The sequence below is a fragment of the Mustela putorius genome, unplaced genomic scaffold (genome assembly GCF_011764305.1).
Source record: "Mustela putorius furo isolate JIRA1106 unplaced genomic scaffold, ASM1176430v1.1 tig00001618_pilon_pilon_pilon, whole genome shotgun sequence".
In the NCBI taxonomy this organism is placed as follows: Eukaryota; Metazoa; Chordata; class Mammalia; order Carnivora; family Mustelidae; genus Mustela; species Mustela putorius.
In genome coordinates this window covers 915,789-929,578 of record NW_025421819.1, presented here as the reverse complement: position 1 = coordinate 929,578, position 13,790 = coordinate 915,789, and the positions used below count along the sequence as shown (strand labels likewise).

General features: G+C 64.4%; 1 protein-coding gene across 1 annotated transcript in view; it reads left to right on the top strand.

Annotated features, from left to right (window-relative positions):
* Window positions 1-8,986, top strand: part of TPO (thyroid peroxidase) — a 35,299-nt gene extending 26,313 nt beyond the window's left edge. The window contains exons 13-17 of the mRNA XM_013052847.2: window positions 357-524; window positions 3,348-3,479; window positions 3,783-3,882; window positions 7,851-7,983; window positions 8,768-8,986. Of these exons, the coding sequence (XP_012908301.1) occupies window positions 357-524; window positions 3,348-3,479; window positions 3,783-3,882; window positions 7,851-7,983; window positions 8,768-8,806 (572 nt within the window). The 3' untranslated portion in view covers window positions 8,807-8,986. The remainder of the gene's footprint in view (window positions 1-356; window positions 525-3,347; window positions 3,480-3,782; window positions 3,883-7,850; window positions 7,984-8,767) is intronic.
* The last annotated feature ends 4,804 nt before the right edge of the window (window positions 8,987-13,790 follow it).

The following is a 13,790-nucleotide window of genomic DNA, read 5'->3' as shown; positions in this document are numbered from 1 at the left end:
CAGGTGAGGGAGACGGGGGTGGGGGAGGGGCGGGGGTTAGCAAGGGGATGAGAGGGAGGGGGCCACGAGCAGGTGGGGGTGAGGGTGAGGGATGAAGGGGTGAGGGTGAGGGTGAGGGTGTGAGCACGAGGAAGGCGCGGGGCGCCGAGCGCTGTGTTGGGCGAGGACGGCGCCCAGAGGGGTCGGCTCAGGGCAGGGACTGACGCGGAGGGGGAGGCTCCCCGCCTTGGCCGCTGCCGCCCGTCGTGCGCAGCCTGGACGGATCCCTGGGACCTGGGGTCCCTGCGGCTGCGGCCACGGAGACGGGGAGGGACCGGGAGTGAATGCCGGGTGCGGTCTGTCGCGGTCTGGTACAGGTGACGCGTGTGGCCTCCCCGACGGCGTGGACAACGGGGACGTTGTGCTCTGCGGCGAGACCGGACGGCGCATGCTCGTGTTCTCCTGCCGCCACGGGTTCCAGCTGCAGGGCCGGGAGCAGGTGGCTTGTGCCCCCCACGGCCTGCTCCGGCCGCCCGTGTGCCGAGGTCAGTGGCTCCTCAGACGCCGGCCTTCCTGACTTTCCCCCAGGTCTGTGGTTTGCAAACAGGAAGTAGAACGAGTGTCGTCGGGAGAAGGGGCCGGCGGGTGTCGTCCTCTTCCGCGGAGCCGTGCTGGCTCCGCACACGGCGTCCCCCAGGCCTCGTGCCCGATAACAAAGCCCCAAGACAGTCGCGTCCCAGCGCCGCCATCAGGGTGACGCCGGCGGGAAGGGGACGCGTTAGTGACCCGTGGGAAGAGCTTCCAGAGCCGCCGCCTCCGATGAAGCCCAAGAGAAGGGCTTCTGCTCACACCAGCCCGGAACAGGCTTGTCCTCATCCCCGCATGCGTCTGAGTGTGGCCACGCGGCCGGCGCAAGCGCGAGTGGGAGCCTCCAGGGTCCGCCCGGGGGCTCCGTGCCCCACTCCGCTGGTTAGAACAGTGTCGGGGGCGGGGAGCGCTCAGGGGACGGGCCTGGGACCCCAAGTCACTCCTCCGGAGAAGCGGGGGGAGGGACACCCCCCAGGGGCCCTCTGAGCTCCAGACCCTGAGGTCGGGGTCCCTGGTGAGAGTGGCCGGGACCCCCGCAGGAAGGACCCAGGAGCAGAATGCGTGATCCCGAGAGCGGGCAGGAGATGGTGGCCAGGGAAGCATGCTGGGAGCTGGAAGCGCACCCATGGGCCATGGCCACAGCCCCGGCTGTCTGTTGGCTGTGCCTGGGGTCCGGTGCGGAGCCGCGTGCAGCTGGGCACAGGGGAGAGACACGCTCTCGCCAGGCGTCCGCGGAGGACGATGACGACTGAGGACAGCGTTGCTAACAGCGGCACAAACGTCGCTACACGCCCAATTACAAACGGTTCCGACAGGCAGTTTCTCCTCCAGAACAAGAACCGCATCTCCGTTTCGGATGTCGGGACTGTCCTGTCCTGGGAGCGCGGCCGCGCTCAGTCCTACAGGAAGGTGGACAGAGACCATGAGCCCCAGGCCCGAGGGCGAGTCCCGTGTCCCTGCCAGGCTCGCGGCAGCGTCTCGCGGCGGCCTGGGTCTCCGGCTGCAGAACCGGGTCCAGGGAGTGCCCCGATGGTAGCCGATGGCCCAGGAACAGCAGGGTCAGAGCCTGCCAGGGCCGGGGACGTGGTGCCAAACACACGACCCCACGGGGAAACCTTTGCACCCAGATTCGCACCAGCAGGCCGTGAGCGGCTGAGCTGGCGAGCACCCACACCTCGTCAGCCGTGCGGACAGGGGGCCGCCCCGAGAGCTCCCGCAGATTCGCCTTCCGGAAAGTTCACCGCGCAGGACCCCGCGTGCGTGTGCCTCACACCCTTTTTGCCTAAACACATTCGACATGTTGATTTGGGCTGTTCTCAGTCTCTGTGACCCCGGAGCTCGATTCCTCACGCCCCTTCTCAGCCAGTCACGCCGTTCCCCTTCCTTACCCTGCAAACCAACGACCACTCCCCCCACCAAGTGGGCCGCAAATGACCAGGTGCCCAGCACGTGCCCGGCTCGTACTGACCACTGGCCGTGAGCCTCCTGAGCCTGACGGCTGCTCCTGGGGGTGACGGGGTAACGCTGGCGGAAGGCTGGGGCGCAGCCCGCCGTGTAGCCACGGTTCCTGGCTTATAGGGGTTCCGGCAACAGAGAAGCCGCTCTGGGTTCCCCTGCACGCCCAAGTCCAGACCTGCATGGCTACCAAGACCTGGTTGGGCAGGTCGGGCCTGGGAAGGCCTGGGAAGGCCGACCCCCTCTCGCTGGACCTCGTTCCCCGCTGGCCATGACCCGGTCCATGACCCCACACGCCTGGCCTGAACCGCCTCAGCGGCTTCCCAGTCTGCCTCCCAAGCCCACGGCCTCTGTGACTCCGCGTCATTCCTTGGACACAGGATGGCCCAAGAGAGTGTGATGGCCGTGTCCTCCAACACGTGCCCAGGGACCCATAAAATACGGTGTCTGTTGACACTCAGACCTCCTGTGTTTCCTGGAATTGGCCAGAAAAGAAATGTTTTATCTGAAGGAAAACGGACTCAGCGAGTCACCAGGAAACAGGCCTCAGGAATCCAGCGAGGGGTCCCAGGTTTCAGGCAGAAGGAAACGTGAGGGCAGCACCCCTTCCTCACCGGCGGCAGCGCAGCCATGGGCACCGGCTCGCCGGGCCTGGGAGCCTCAGCTCCAACTCCGCACCGGGCAGCCTGTGCTCTCCTGTGGGCCAGGGTCAAGGGTCGTGGGGTCGTGGCCCGAGGTCTCACATGCTCTCTGAGGGTGAGCCGTCCAGTTGGAAGAGTCCGCGTGGACGCACAGACCCAGCCCTGCCCTGTCCCCCCGTCCCTTGTCCCACACCGGGCCACATCCCACTCGAGGGGGAGGATGCCAGCCTCCTGGAGAGGCCCCATGTGGATTGCGGGCCACTGCCCAGTGTGCCCACCTCTCCATGAGCTGCCAGTGGCCCCACGACACAGCCCGCCCACGCCCCTGTCACCTCCGCCTACGCAGGAGCACGTGGCACAGAGCTTGAACGGACGTGAGCAGCAGCCCAGGTGGGACAGGACAGCTTCAGTGCGGGCAGGTGTCCCCACAGCATCACGGCCACACCACGCAGCACGGTCACAGCGTGGCTGTCTGCCGAGCTGACCTTGGAGGGCACCCTCTGGTGGCAAGAAAGCGGTGCTCAGGGACGGACGTGGCCCAAGAGGGACATGGCTGCCAGGGCACCGGGGGTTCTAGATTCCCTTGCTCACGGAGCAGGGAGTGGACAGGAGCCCCCAGGGTGAGGGCCGCAGCGGGGTCAGGGAGAACAGGGCCACGGCCTGACCTCCGTGTGGTCTGTGCAGACGTCAACGAGTGTGAAGACGCGACGGCCCCTCCCTGCCACCCATCGGCCCGGTGCAGGAACACCAAGGGTGGCTTCCGCTGCGAGTGCACAGACCCCTACGTGCTGGCGGAGGACGGGACGGCGTGCGTAGGTAAGAGCACCCTCCTCGGGCCTCCTCCGCGGGAGGGCAGCAGGTCAGGCACACCTCGCGGGTGCAGCAGGTCGTCCTCCCGCGGCCACGCGTGTCCCACCACCGCCATGCGTGGCTGGGCGTGGACTGTGCTCCCCGGCGGCTGTCCTGACCCCTCGCACCCGGGGGGCCCATCTGAGAAATGGCCTCCCTGGGCAGTCACAGGTAGAGGCAAGGCCCTCAGGACCAGGCTGGCCCTGGGCTCTCGGGGCACGCTGGCCGCAGCCCTCGGCAGGGGGCTCGCTAACCCCTCCCTCTCCCCAGACTCTGGGAGGCTCCCGAAGGCGTCCTGGGTCTCCATCGCCTTGGGCGCCCTGCTGGTCGGCGGCCTGGCGGGTCTCACCTGGACAGTGGTTTGCAGGTGGTAAGTCCTCCCCCCAAAGCTGGCAGAGGCCGTCTCCTCCCCTGTGGCAAGGATGGTGTGTTCCAGAAGCCAGTGTAGACGCTCGGTGGCCCGAACCCCTGCAGCCCCAGAGCGACTCTGTACAAAGCTCCGATTTCTGGCTCTTGTGCCTTCAGCAGTGAAGGTGGAAGAGCCCACACACCTCGGGGCGTCCGCGGCCTGTGGCTGGAGACTCAGGGCGAGGGCTTGGCAGTGACAGCGGGTTGCCGGGGATGCTCCCGTTAGGAGCCGAAATTGTGCCCAGATGTCTCGGAGAGTAAATGTCCCCCAGGATAAAACCAGCTCATCAGCGGCCCCGCCCCCGGGGCAGACTCCTGCAAATAGGGAACTTGGATTGACGTAAAGCTGGACCTTTACATCAAAACCGGCCCCATGGTGGGGCCTTTGGAGCGGATCTGGGCGTCTCTTCGGGACGTGGGTCAGCACCTGTCCTCCTGCTTCCTGATCAGCAGCTCCGAGGACTCGAGCTCAGAGTCTTGCTCAACCTTCCCGGCAGCATAAACTGCAAGACACAGTTGCTGGCCCGTCTGCCCAGGGCCGGCCCACACTCCACGGCCCTGCGTCTACTGGGACACACCATAGAGCTCAGCGGTGCCCTCGCCACGGCCCCGTACCCTGCCCCTCTGCAGTAGCAAGGTTGCTGCACGCAAACCCAGAGCCCTGGTGGTCAGCCGTCACCACCAGGAGGTCACCATCACGTTCCGAGGTGTCCCCAACCACGGCCAGCCGCAGCCTGGCCCCTCTCCGAGCCCCTGGGAGCCGCGGCTCTGGGACTGGACGGCTGTGCTCCTCCTGCCCAGGCGTCCCGTCGCAGGAATAAAGCCAACACCCACTTCCTTTAAACTCCAAGTCCACCCTGCCCCCACTTCTTCACCCGACACGTGGGTTTACCTCTGCCTTGTAAATGGTATTTAAGTGACACACTTTTAACAGACTTGTGATTTCTGGCAGAACCAATGAACCCCACAGTTCAGACGGGAAGTCCTTCACTCTACCAGCTAAGGGGAACGCGCGACGGCCGTGTGTCTCATGGGCTTGGTGAATCCAGCCGTGATGTCATTAAACTTTCCCTTCGATCATGTCAGGTCTTGGTTACGGGCTGAAACACGTCCCCCAAATTCACATGCTGGAGACCCGACCTCTGAGACCCTGGCATGGGGCAGTATTTGGAAGCAGTGTCGTTGGGGACATAACGAGTTGAGATGAGGTTGTGTCAGAGTAGGTGTCCCCGTCCAACAGGACGGCTGTCCTCCCTGGAAGGGGGAGTAGGGACAGACGGGGACACAGAGCGAAGCCCGCGTGACGATCCGGGCAGAGACCGGGGGACACGGCTACCGGCCAAGGGTCCCCAGCAAACCCCCCAAAACCTCAGAAAGAGAAGCCCTGCCAACATCATGACCCTACATGTCCACACTGCAGGAAGAGGAGAGAACAGGTTTCCGTGGCCAAGCCCGTGGGGCCGTGGCACGGTGTTACTGATGCCCCAGGAATCGCTTACAGCAGTGCTGGGGCATCTGCTGGAGGAAGGTGTCGCTTGCCTGCGCCGGGAAGAGCTACAGCAGCGCTGAGACCCGGGCTCTGTCGGGTCGGGGCCTGGACTTGGCCTCTGCGCCCCTGGCTTCCTCCCAGGTTGCTTTGGCACCGAGTGTGATTACACTGTCAGGGCCGTCCCCGTCTGGACCGTCAGGACCGTCCCCGTCCGGACCCTGACCGTCTGGACCGTCGCCGTCAGAGCCGAGACTGTCGGGCTGTCATTCCGACAAACCACTGACTGGTCAGCAGCAACGTCCCGTTCAGGGCAGCCCTGCGACGGCTGGCCATCACATCCACTGCTGAGCAGCGTCTCTAGTTTTCGGTGGGGTTGGTGGCAGGAAGGAGCCGCCCGGTGTTAGAAGCTCTGACACGGGCAGTAACAGAAACCCATAGCCGGCCACCCACCGCTCGGTGAAAATGAGCCAGGCCATGGGCACACACCGGCGGAGGGGCTGGGAGCTGCGATCCCGTGGACTAAACGTCCACGCTGTGAAAATCCAGCATCACCATGACTTAAGCTGATGTATCGTCTCCGTCAGACCTCGGCCACCCTACGTGATGCAAAGACACCTCAGGCCCCACACAAGGAAAAGGGGTTCTGGTTAAGACAGACAGTCGTCCGTCACATGGGCACTTGGGAAGACAGTGTCCACTGCCCTGGAGTCTGGACTCTGGAGCCCTCATACCCGCCCCGAAGCTCGGCTGGGTGGCTGGTCACCCGTTGGGCTGCAGAGGCACTCCGAGCGGCATGGACAGGCGGACACGGATGTGCTGGCCCACAGCCTCTGTGGGGACAGACGGACAGCACCTAAGCCCAGGAAGGCAAACCTCCATCACGCCCAGAAGTGCCCCATGCGCCCTGCCCGGATCCGCCCACCTCCCCACAACAGGCCTTTGGTCGTGAATTTTTTTTTTTTAAAGATTTTATTTATTTATTTGACAGACACAGATCACAAGTAGGCAGAGAGGCAGAGAGAGAGAGAGGGGGAAGCAGGCTCCCCGCTGAGCAGAGAGCCCGATGTGGGACTCGATCCCAGGACCCTGAGATCATGACCTGAGCCGAAGGCAGCGGCTTAACCCACTGAGCCACCGAGGTGCCCCTGGTCGTGAATTTGGTCGAGAGCCTGAAGCCTCCTGGCTGTGGTCCTCCCCGGGACGGGGAAGCTTGGAGGGAAGGGATTTCTCCTCAGGGCGAGGGGTGCAGAGGGAGGGGCCCTGACCCTGGTGGCCGCCCCGAGGGACCGCCCTCTGCGGGAGCTCTCGCCGACAGCCTGTGGGTTGGGCCCACCCCCCGGGCCCGCTGTGTCTACACCAGGGACTCAGCGCCCACAATCCACAAATGCCCCGGCACCAGGACACCTGCTCCCTCCCAGCCCTTCACCGCGAGGCCGCGTGGCTTCATCCCAAGCTCCCGCAGCCTGGTGGGCTTCCGGGGGATGGTGCCACGCGCCCGGCCCGCTGTCCTGGCTCCGTGGAGGACACACCCGCTCCCGCTTCCACGGGGCACTGACCCCACAGAGAGCTGGGCGGGGGTGGAGGCGGGGCCGAGGTCGGCCGCACCCCTGAGTCGCCTGTGCTCTGGCGTCCAGTCCTTCCCTCCGCAGCTCGGGCTCAGCTGCTCCCACTCCCGCGGCTGCCAAGTTACCTGGTTTAGCCGAAGTCTGTCTTCTTTTCCACGCAGACGCGGGTCGCTGGCTCGTCCCCTCTGCGTGTGGCTTTCAGTGCTCTGGGGGTCCCAGTGTGTCCCGTCCACGTCCATTCCTCCCGTCACGTTTCCTGACTTCCCTGTGACGCCTCTGGTGCCGCGGGTCGCCCTGGGGGTGCTGTTCTCACCCTGGGGGTCCCTGGCTTTGGGAGGGTCTGACGAGGGAGAGCCGCAGCCAGGCCCGGCTCCAGCCAGAGAGGAGCACAGTTTCCCAGACGGCCCCGGCTCAGGAAATCTGCGTCCGGACGCCACGTGCGCGCAGTCGCCTGGAAAACAGAGCGCAGAAAGCGGGCACGGGGGCCTGCCCCCAGTTCAGCTTCTCCTCCTGGGGACAGTGATTTTCTGAACCCCCCCGCACAAGTCAGAAGTGGGATCAGACGCGTTCAGCGGGCCTGGGGCTGGGGGTGTCTCTGGTCAGGGCGTTCGCAGGCTGCGGCCGGGGGTCCTGGCGTGGGACAGGCTGCGTGGCCTCCTGACGCCCCTCGGCCAACGGAGAACGGTGCAGGCCGCGCCGCACCTGGTGCTGTCTTCCAGCGAACAGTGGCCCCGGGCTCCTCCCTGGATGGATCAGGAGGTGCCCAGGGTCCCAGCACCCCGTCCAGTCACAGTGACAGCAGGACAATGTGTGTGACGGGCCCTGAGCGTTCACTTGAGGCGTGACCTCCGTCAGCAGGTGTGTGCTTGTCTGCAGGGCACACGCCGGCCGGAAAGCCTCGCTGTGCATCGCAGACTCGGGTGGAAGAGGAACCTGCCAGCCGGGTCTCGGAACGCGCTGGGACTCGAACGCGTCACAGCCTGCTGCCGCCACTCGGGGCGCAGGCCAGGTGGGTGCTTGCCTGGGAGGGCACAGGGTCCACACTCGTCCACGCTCCCATTCAGACCAGGAGGCCATCACGGAGACCCTGGTCCCCTGACCCCGCGTGGCTGCCGCGCTGGTCCAGTCCCTCCATGCACGGTTCACTGTGCGATCACGGCTCGTCAAGCTTTATTCTTCCAGGAGGACGACTTGTGACAAGTGTGACCTACTTTGTTTAGAGAGTGCGGACAGACTAGAACGAGTAAGCCCAGGCGGGAGCCGGCACGAGGCTTCCCGTTTGTGCAAACTGGGTCGGAACTGACCCCATGGCGGGCGCTTGCCTCCGTGTCACCCCAAGCCTCGGCTGAACACGACAGCCAGAAACTGAAAGGAAATGCTGACTTCTAGAAAGCAATTTTTATTAAAAAAAAAAAAAAAAACGGAGTCATTCCAAGTAGTGTGGAGACAACGGGTCTAGACTCGCCTGTGGCTATTTTTACTTTGTGTGCGTGACCGCGGGACGGGCGACACTGAAGTCGGCGTGCGCACGCCTGTCCGAGACCTAGGTGGGCGGCCGGCCCTGGGACACTCGGAGCTGGCCGGCCCTGCCCCCGATGCGTCCCCCCACAGAGCAGGACCCGCGTCCGCCCCGAAGCAGGGAACCGAAACGCCCCATTGGGATGCACACACGAGGACCCTTGCAGGCACCCTGGGACCCCGCGTGTCCCTGGGCCCCCGAGTAGCTGACTGAGTCCTGGGGCCCCAGGGCGTACCCGGTCTGTCCTCATGCTCAGAGCTGTTCTCTCCCGCAGGACCCGGCCTGTGGATCCCAAATCCTTCTCTGCCAGTAGGAACCGTAGGGACACGCTCGGAAGCCAGTGCGACAGGGCGGCCGCGGGCTGACTCCTGGGAGCGGACGGTCCTTCTCGGACGGGAACCCCCTTCCTGCCCGACACGGGGGAGGAGGTTCCCTCTGGAAACAGCCTCGGTCCTGGCGTGTCCGTCTGAATAAAGCGTGTGCTGCTCCCCGAGCCGGAGTCACGTGTCCTTCATGCTCGCTTTCACGGGTGGGTGACAGGGTGGTCGACGGCCCTGCCCATTGTCGGACGTGAAGCAGGACACCCTGACCCGGGTCACTGCGTGACAGCAGTTCCGAGTTTCCAGAATCACCACTGAGGCCGTTTCCCAAACTGAGGCTGACCTAGCGCCTGCTCAAGTCACGACCCGGCACGGGCAAGGAAACCCTAGGCCACGGGCTGTGCGCACCCGCCTGACCCACCGCTCCCGGGGCGGGCTCCACACGCATGCACACGCTCACAAGCCGCTCCGTCTCAGCCGACACGCCGGGACACGCCATCTTCCCTGGACTCGGGGCTGCCTTCCCCGGGGGCCTGTGGCCGCTCCTCCTCCTCCTGTTTCCTGCTCACCCACCCCTTCCCTGCGTCCCGCGTCTCAGCCACCGCTGAGCCACCGACGCTCCACGCCTGTGCCCCTCGCCGCTGCGTCCCCTCCGGGAGGTGTCCCCTCCCTGCAGTCCTCCTCATGGGCAGCGGTGGGAGGAGCTTGGCTCTTCAGATCTGTGTCACCCCGAGGGGACTGCCAGGCTCCGCCCCGGACACCTGGCACACCCCCAGGTAACAGCCCGACACCCCTCTGAGGGTTCCCGGCCTCAGCGGCATGGGGGGCTGGGAACCCCCACAAACAGTGATCGTCGTGGCCCTGGTTTTCTACACGAATAACCGAGTGGCCGGCTGAGTCCGCTGCCCAGGTGGCCCGTCCCTGCCAGCCGCGCTGGGAGATGGGGAGACAGGAGGTGGGAAGCCTGCCCTGCCCCGGAACATGGAGCGAAGTTAGGGACAGAGACCGGCTCAGGCCGGGGCGGCTCTCCTGACGCACCAGGGGGGAGGACGTGGCGGAGGAGCGGGAGCGTCTGTGACACGGGTCCCACCGCGTGCCACCTGCCCACAAAGGTCCCACCGCGTGCCACCTGCCCACGGGGCTGCTTCGCGGAGGAGCTGGGGACCCAGACCTTACTGCTGTCAGTACAACAGTCACAGCGATTAAACTGCAGCCAGAGGCCCCCTGGGGAAAGCCCACTGGTCCCCTCACCACGAGGAGCCCACGTCCCCCTCGGAGCCCACAAACATCGCGGAGCGCGTGCTCCCCGGCCTGGGACGCGAGGCATCCAGGGCTCGGACTCCACGGGAGTCCACAGAGGAAAGATGGGAGCGGAGAGAGCCCTGAAGGCCCGTCTTCCTCCGCGGCCGCTCCGACTCCCACCAGCATCAGGGCCAGGACGCGGGCAGTGGCTGCGAGTCCCTGCGCTGTCTGCTCTGGGAGCTGGTCTTTCGTGCCGTGGTGCCGTGTGCTTGGTGTCGCCACATAAGCTCCTGATGAACAACAGGAGCCGGAAGGGACAGTCCTGGATCGTGAGGGTCCCAGGATAATTAAGTATCGATGGGCCACGACCCCAGGGGCCCTACGCTGGGCCTTATGTCACTTGTAGGGATCTTCACTCTCGTGCAGTCAGATTGCTCGGGGTATTGGTAACTTTGCCGGCACAGTTCTGGGGGACGCGCTGTCAGGATCGGCGACAGCTTCGTTGTGATCGGAGCGCTTGGACGGAGTGTGCAGGGTCCGTCCGCTGCCTTCCCAGGCCCCTGTGTCACTGGCCCGGCGCGTTTCCCTTCCTCCTTGGCTGCTCCCAGGAGGGCGACCGTGCAAACTGGCGGCCTCCTGGGGATAATCAGCCTCACGTGACGTTGGTCCCGGACGCCCCCCCAAGGTCACTTTGCGGGGCCCTTCATGTCTGAGCAGAGCCGCTGAGTCCCGGGTGCGAGCTGGGAGCGGCTCTGCGTGGCGAGGAGGGCTGGCAGCGCCGTCCCCGTGGCTCTTTGCCCGTCCACCTGCCCGTCCACCTGGAGCCAACCGCCCCAGCCTCTCCACCAAAGCTGGACTCCCGAAGGTGCGGGAGCTGTTCGGACCATCAGGCTGGATGACGCGGTGGGAGGCAGGCCCCCCTCGCTGGACAGGCCCATCGCGTGAGCCTCACCCCAGTGGGAGCCCAGGGCTGTGGGTGGGGCACGACCCCTGCTTCAACGCCTCTCCTTTAGGACAGAGGCCACGGCAGGGCCCGGAACGTCTTGTTTTCCTTGGCCGACGGCACCACCTGCTGGGCACAGCGGGAAGCACAGCCCATCCCCCTCGCTTTTCCGGGACCCCGCCGGGCGCCTTCCCAGCCGGGCTGCGTGCAGGACAGCGCCCGGTGCAAGGCAGCCCCTTCCTGGACCTGCTTTGTTAGGGGGTCAAGTGCCTGGGGAGGGACAGACTGTGGCAACCCTCACCCTGGACGCGACCCCGGGGGACAATGACAAAAACTGTCAGGAAGAGAAATGAAAGAATAACCAAAAATCGTGTAAAGTGTTCTTTCACAACAAAGTACATCTGCCCCTTCTTATTTGAAGTTCACCTTGTAGTGGCTTCTGGCCAAGGCAGCGTGCCCTGAACGGTGGGGTCCAGCCGCCCTGAGGACAGCGTCTGCCCGGGGCCTGACTGGCCCCACGGAGACCACGTCCTGCGTAGCGTGAAGCGCGACTCTGGGATGATTTTACCAGCAGAGCAAATACGTACGACTCGGTGCTGACACCCGTTTATTTACAAAATGTGATTCTGGAAAATTCTGCTTTTATTCATGTGCATTTTTTATAAATTAGAGGAACGAAATCATGTCCTATTGTAGACCTGTTTCCAAATGTCCGGATAGATAAAGGGTTTGGTTTCCAGTGTCAACATGTTTGGACTTTTGTTGCGGCTGCTTTTGGTGCAAAAGAGAATGGACCTACGCGGCCGCCCTCCCCCAGTCGGGGAGCAGAGCTGGCGGGGCTGGAACTTCTTGGAATCTGGAAACCAAAGAACCAGGACAGGCAGGTGCCTCTGCTCAACCTCCCACGCCCTCCTCCCCCAGCCCTGAACTCGTCTCTTTATGACAGCCACTGGAGCTTGGGCAGGAGCCCACGCACCTGGCCCTTGTGGACGCACCTGCCCCTGGCTGAGCCAGAGACCGGCCCGGGTCTCTGGAAGGTGCAGAGTGCGTTCCCAGGTTCAGCAGCAAGCCTGGGTGATGGAGACCCACCCCAAGGAAGGTCCTCAGCCCCACAACACCTGGAAGCCCCTACGAAAGGAGTCACCCAGCCCACGGTCCACGGGACAGCGCGTTCCACACCAGCCAGCATGCTCCAAGCTGGGCATCCAGGACTGAGCAGGACGACTCAGGCAGGCCAGCTCCAGCAACCGATCGCAATAATTGACTGACTTTTTTTTTCCTTTTTTTAAGATTTTATTATTTATTTGACAGAGAAAGATCACAAGCAGGCAGAGAGGAAGGGAGAGAGGAGGAAGCAGGTTCCCTGCTGAGCAGAGAGCCCAATGCGGGACTCGATCCCAGGACCCTGAGATCATGACCTGAGCCGAAGGCAGAGGCTTTAACCCACTGAGCCACCAGGCGCCCCTAATGGACTGACCCTTGAGGCCGACACGGTCCTAGACGTGCGCGCCACTCTTCTGGAGCAAAGCCGGGTTCGGTCGTTACCTCTGAGAGCATGTCACAGGAGCGCGAGGGAAGCATGAGCGGATCACCCCGTCGCTCTGCAAGGTACCAAGTCCCCCCACCTCTCTGAACCGCCCGGGGCCGCCGGGACGTGGGTCCCAGATTTGTCCCTAGATGTCCCTAGTGTGGTAACAGACTAACCTTTTCTCCAGTCTCACTCAGGGCTCTCGCTGGAGGCCTGAGGCACTTGGCAGAGCTGCCCCTGGAGAGCTCAGCGGGGCACACAGTGACCAGTGTGCCGCCTGGGCAGGACCGGACCCCAGCCCCTGAGGTCAGTGTGTGGTCTCTGGGCCGACCCCAGACGTCCAACATCGCACTGGTCAGCGCACCCGGCCTCCAGCACCCACCACCCACGGCCGCACCCACCAGGGGAACAGGGCTCCAAACCTGCGGCTGAAACAACCAGACAACGTGGTCCGGGCAGAGCCTCCCTGCTCACTCCTTCCGCATCTCACCAGGGAGACACGGAGGCACAGACAGTGGTTTCTGGCCGCGGGGCTGGAACACGCGCCTTGTCCGGCGTCCCTCCCTGGTCCAGCGGCCCAGGACAGCCCAGCCGCCACCGGAAGCCAGCGCAGCTGCCCAGTCTGGAGCCGGGAGCCGGTTGTGTGGACACAGCTGCCTGTGCTGGGGACCTGCCGGGGACACTGCCGCCTCCCTGGGCAAACCAGGCGGGGATGGAGACTCACTGCATGCGGACCCTGACCTGACCTCCAAGCGCCCCGACCCCCATGCACCCCAACATCCACATTCCCTGACCTCCGGGTCCCCTGACCCCGGGCACCCCGACCTCCGCATGCCCGCTGCACCTGGAACCCCCGGGCAGTCCCCGCGGGAGGCTCCACGGTCTCCGCCGCTGCCCAGAGCTCGAGCTCCTGCTGCAGGTGAGTCCTCTACGCCGCGCAGCAAGTTCGCGCCAACAGGAAGTCCCGTGCCCTGCGCAGGGCCAGGGTCAGGTGACCAGATTTTATTTATTTATGTGACAGACAGAGATCACAAGCAGGCAGAGAGGCAGGCAGAGAGAGAGGAGGAAGCAGGCTCCCTGCTGAGCAGAGAGCCCGATGCGGGCCTGGATCCCAGGATCCTGGGATCATGACCTGAGCCGAAGGCAGAGGCTTTAACCCACTGAGCCACCCAGGCACCCCTAGAAAGGTGCCTAGAAAAGTTTATTTTGTTAAGAAACAACATTTGCAATAGCACAAAATAGCAATAAAGGGAAATATGCCTGA